The sequence below is a fragment of the Leguminivora glycinivorella genome, chromosome 4, assembly GCF_023078275.1.
Source record: "Leguminivora glycinivorella isolate SPB_JAAS2020 chromosome 4, LegGlyc_1.1, whole genome shotgun sequence".
Taxonomy (NCBI): Eukaryota; Metazoa; Arthropoda; class Insecta; order Lepidoptera; family Tortricidae; genus Leguminivora; species Leguminivora glycinivorella.
Genome location: NC_062974.1, coordinates 9,977,498 through 9,981,305, shown reverse-complemented (window position 1 = coordinate 9,981,305; position 3,808 = coordinate 9,977,498). Strand labels below are relative to the sequence as shown.

At 36.8% G+C, this 3,808-nt stretch overlaps 1 protein-coding gene across 2 annotated transcripts; it reads right to left on the bottom strand.

Moving 5' to 3' along the window:
- Nucleotides 1-404: 404 nt before the first annotated feature.
- LOC125225784 (dynein regulatory complex subunit 5) lies at nt 405-3,575 on the bottom strand. Of its 2 annotated transcripts, none has more exons than XM_048129634.1 (6): nt 3,236-3,575; nt 2,981-3,148; nt 2,345-2,897; nt 2,119-2,246; nt 1,788-1,929; nt 405-661 (listed from the first exon to the last, which is right to left on the bottom strand). In XM_048129634.1, exons 1-6 carry the CDS (start codon nt 3,518-3,520, stop codon nt 465-467), a joined length of 1,473 nt encoding a protein of 490 aa, XP_047985591.1. In that variant the 5' UTR covers nt 3,521-3,575; the 3' UTR covers nt 405-464. The 2 variants fall into 2 exon arrangements, with proteins under 2 accessions (XP_047985591.1, XP_047985592.1); XM_048129635.1 differs by having other exon boundaries at nt 3,231-3,403.
- Nucleotides 3,576-3,808: the final 233 nt, after the last annotated feature.

Below are 3,808 nucleotides of genomic sequence, written 5' to 3'. Positions count from 1 at the left end.
AACGCGCGACCGCGAGCGAGTGACGTAGGCCTGGCCGAAGTGCAAAAAATAATTCGGTTTGAAAAACGTGACGCTACTCGGCCGTTGGAGGACAATCTTCCAAAAGCAAAACTTACTTTTTTGAGCTAGGGCCCGGGCGCGTTAAGCCCTGAAACCGTCAAAGCGACGCCTTCTTACAAATTCTAACTAAGCTTTGACGGCTTGACTTGAGCACTAATGCAGTGAAATCTTCTGGAGCGTAAGGGCTCTCAAATGTTGATCTACTTTCTGTGCCCGACCGGCAGCGAAAAATAAAATACCATAATAAAAGTGATGCATTAATATTTTTTTTAATATCAACTGGTTTATATTACAGACCACTATTAAAAATTAAAAAAATAGCCATACAATCCCTGCTCATTGTTACTTCGCCACCCGTTGCGCATCAGCCATAAGCCTCAATCAAAAAATCAAAACCGTACCATTCACACTTCTGGAACCCGCTCCGGATAACGGCCAGGTATGTAGTCCGGGTTGTTCGGATTGTACTCCCAGATGAGGTACTCTGGCTCTCCAAGGTACAGCGGTGGAATCTCCTCACTAGGTTCTCTTTCTTCGCCCAACATCAGCTTATTCCGGAGTAGTAGCTCGTTCACCCGAGCCTGAGTGGCTTCCGATATATCTGTAAATCACAATTTTATAACAATACTCATTATAAATACTTAGTATATGAAGTTAAAAAAAGAGGTAAAGAACAGGCGGTGTTATCGCTAAACGACAAGGCAGAAGTTATAATAACCAATTCATCACAAATAAAATATTGGTATAAAATACGTGATAAATGTCACAAAAGCTTTATCTCGTCGCGCAGATTTTGCTTCTAAGTGATGGTGTCTTTTACCTCTTATGGTGTCTTTTTCCGCGTTTATTATTTTTATTTTATTGAATTATTATACAGTCGACAAATATTACAATTTATCACAGGCTCTGCAAAACTGTTTAACAGTTTGATTGCAGGATAAGAGTATCTTATTAAAAATAGTTACAGGAAGTAATATCTAAATGAATTTAAAATTAGGACTGAACAAGTTACTATGGCAGGCTATTTAATAAATACATTTTTAATTTTCTCTTAAATTTATGCTTGTTTAGTTCGAGACGGATGTCCACAGGTAGACTATTGAGAGTGTTATGGTAAACGTTTTTTTAGAGTTCTGTCACCGTAATAGTTGTTAACTTAACTCTAGGCACTTCATATTTACCCGTGGACACCGATCTGGTGCCATATGCGTGTGTAGCCCCACACAGGTCGTGCTCCTGACTGTCATGGTTGTTGATGGCTAATAGGTACTTGTGTTTTAAACTAATCGGGAGTATTTTACATATTTTAAATAGTTTTCGGTAGTCGTTTTTACACATGTTTTTAATTTTTTTGGGGACAAGTAGTTTTAAAAACCTAATCTGCAGTGACTCTAATTTATCTATATAGGTTTTAAATGTGAGACAATAACAATCAAGAGCATATCCCAATATAGAGTCTACCAGTGCGAAGTACAAACATTTAAATGTACCGATAGGTACTTTATAACTGAGATGATAAAACTTACATAAGTATATAGAGTCAACGCCAAATATGTATCGTAGGAATGAGTTGCCAGAGATAATCCATGACAAAATTTCGATAACGTTTATCAACTGATACCGTGTAACTCTGTTTGCAAGAATATTATCTAACAACGATTATTATCAAATAATTTGGTATGGTTCTAGAAATATCTTAATTGCGTTCAATTTAATTTAAAACATACTTGTTCTACGCAAATCCACTTTCAGGACAACTTTGTTTCGCTCCAAGGCGCGAATGAGTGTCTCTTCCGCCTCCCCAGACAAATCGTTGGCGGCCATGTCCAACCTTGTTAATCCGCGATTGAGACTAAGGAGACCCGCCATCTAAAAAGGTTTGATGTTTCAAAGGAGGAGTATTACCGTTTTATCAAAACGTATAATTATAGAATCTTTAGAGGAAAATAGGAGTAAGTAGTACAATAATTAACAGCAGATTGATACTTCTATAAAATAAATATTCTTAAGTGTTAAACGTAGGTACAGAAAACGCTTGTACTACAATAACAAATATACCTTTTCAGCAGACACTCCATAAAAACCGCAAGAATTTACTATTAGTGTTTGAGGTTTCACTTTGCACCGCACGAACGCTGCTGCGAACATTGTCGCGCACTCTATGGACATGGGGTTCAAACTGAAATCTAAAAAAATATGTAATTATTACGTAGGAAGGAAACACGTAGTAAGGAAACACGTAGTAAGGAAACACGTAGTAAGGAAAAAAAAATTATTAAGTTACCCAATAGCTCAATAGGCGCCGCAGGATTCATCTGTAGAGCGTAAGCGATGCCTTGCACAGATTTGAACCGATTATTTGCGACTCGCACTCGCTTTACATTTGTGTGAATAGAAATAAAACCCCCCAATGCATTCATCCCGTAATCACCAATCTTACAGTGATTAAAATCTAACTCTTCAATAGTCGGCTTTTCAACAAGATGTTGCAATAATATCTTCACTTTCAAGCAATCTAAGTTGCTACGATTGATACGAAAAATTTTCAAGTGTCGCAACTCTTTCAGTCCTCGACATAAAGATTCACAATCAGCTGGGCTGAATTCAAAATATCTCGTCAAGTATCCATCTTGAACATTGTTTATTCCAAATACAAGGGATATTTCTTCAAGGTTGTAAAGCTTGGCCAACACTGGTTCGAGTGGGATGTGGTTATATAACTTCTCGACGCTAAAAGGACACGTATCTTCAACAACAGATTCTTTTGGGATTGGAGGTGTCGGTTGATACACTATTTGAAGTTGGTTTAAACCCAAAAAGTATATGTATGGGCTTACCTGTGAAAAACAAAAATACAATAAAGAAATAAATTATTTGATAAGTGTGTACATAAACAAACATATATTTGAATTGTCTTTACTAGAGCTGCAAGTTCCGCAGCTTCATCTTCTAAGAAAACATCCGGATTTGCATTTTCAAGGTAATCCTGGAGGCACGCAGATAAAAACTTTCCTTTCCAAAATGTCACTCCTAATTCCACTCGTGAAGGAAATTTATAATAAAAAGACCTTTTCCAGTATTGTTCGTCCTGAAAACATCAAAAGAAATTACGTATAATTTATAGTCTCCTAAAAATGTTTAATAAAGTAGGTTACAACCATGTTACAAACCGTACCCTTATAAGAGGTACACTGCATTTGAGGGGAATATTTGCGGGAAATAAATCCATGAGCATGTTGACATCTTTCTGGAGAATTCTGTGGAGCGGGTTTATCCTGTGGAATATCCTAGAAAGGTGAAGTGCAGCAAAATACGTCAAAGGAGGAGGTGTCACGCCGTCGTCCCATTCGAAGTCTTCGGCCAATACTTTGCGAGTAGCCTCGCCTGGAGAATTCTTCATGGTTTCCGACGTCCTATATGCATCACGTGTGTTCGTCGATATTACGTAAGGTATCTTCATGATTACAAGTAGGATATAATAATGCGAGTTATAAGTTGTTCGGTTGTTGTATGTAAATCGTGCTCAAAAAATATTTGATTAACAATTTTTTATTTTATGACATTTCTGTATTGACAATGTTGACATTGACAAATATATGTAAAGGAGGTACTAAATCTTACCACAGCCATAGACTAAAAGCTGATACATAAATAAAGTATCTATTTAAATGCAAGTATATTTGTATACCACTAAATCAATCCATATGTTCCATCTTTGTTACTGTGTTGAGGATTATGTGGGCTGATA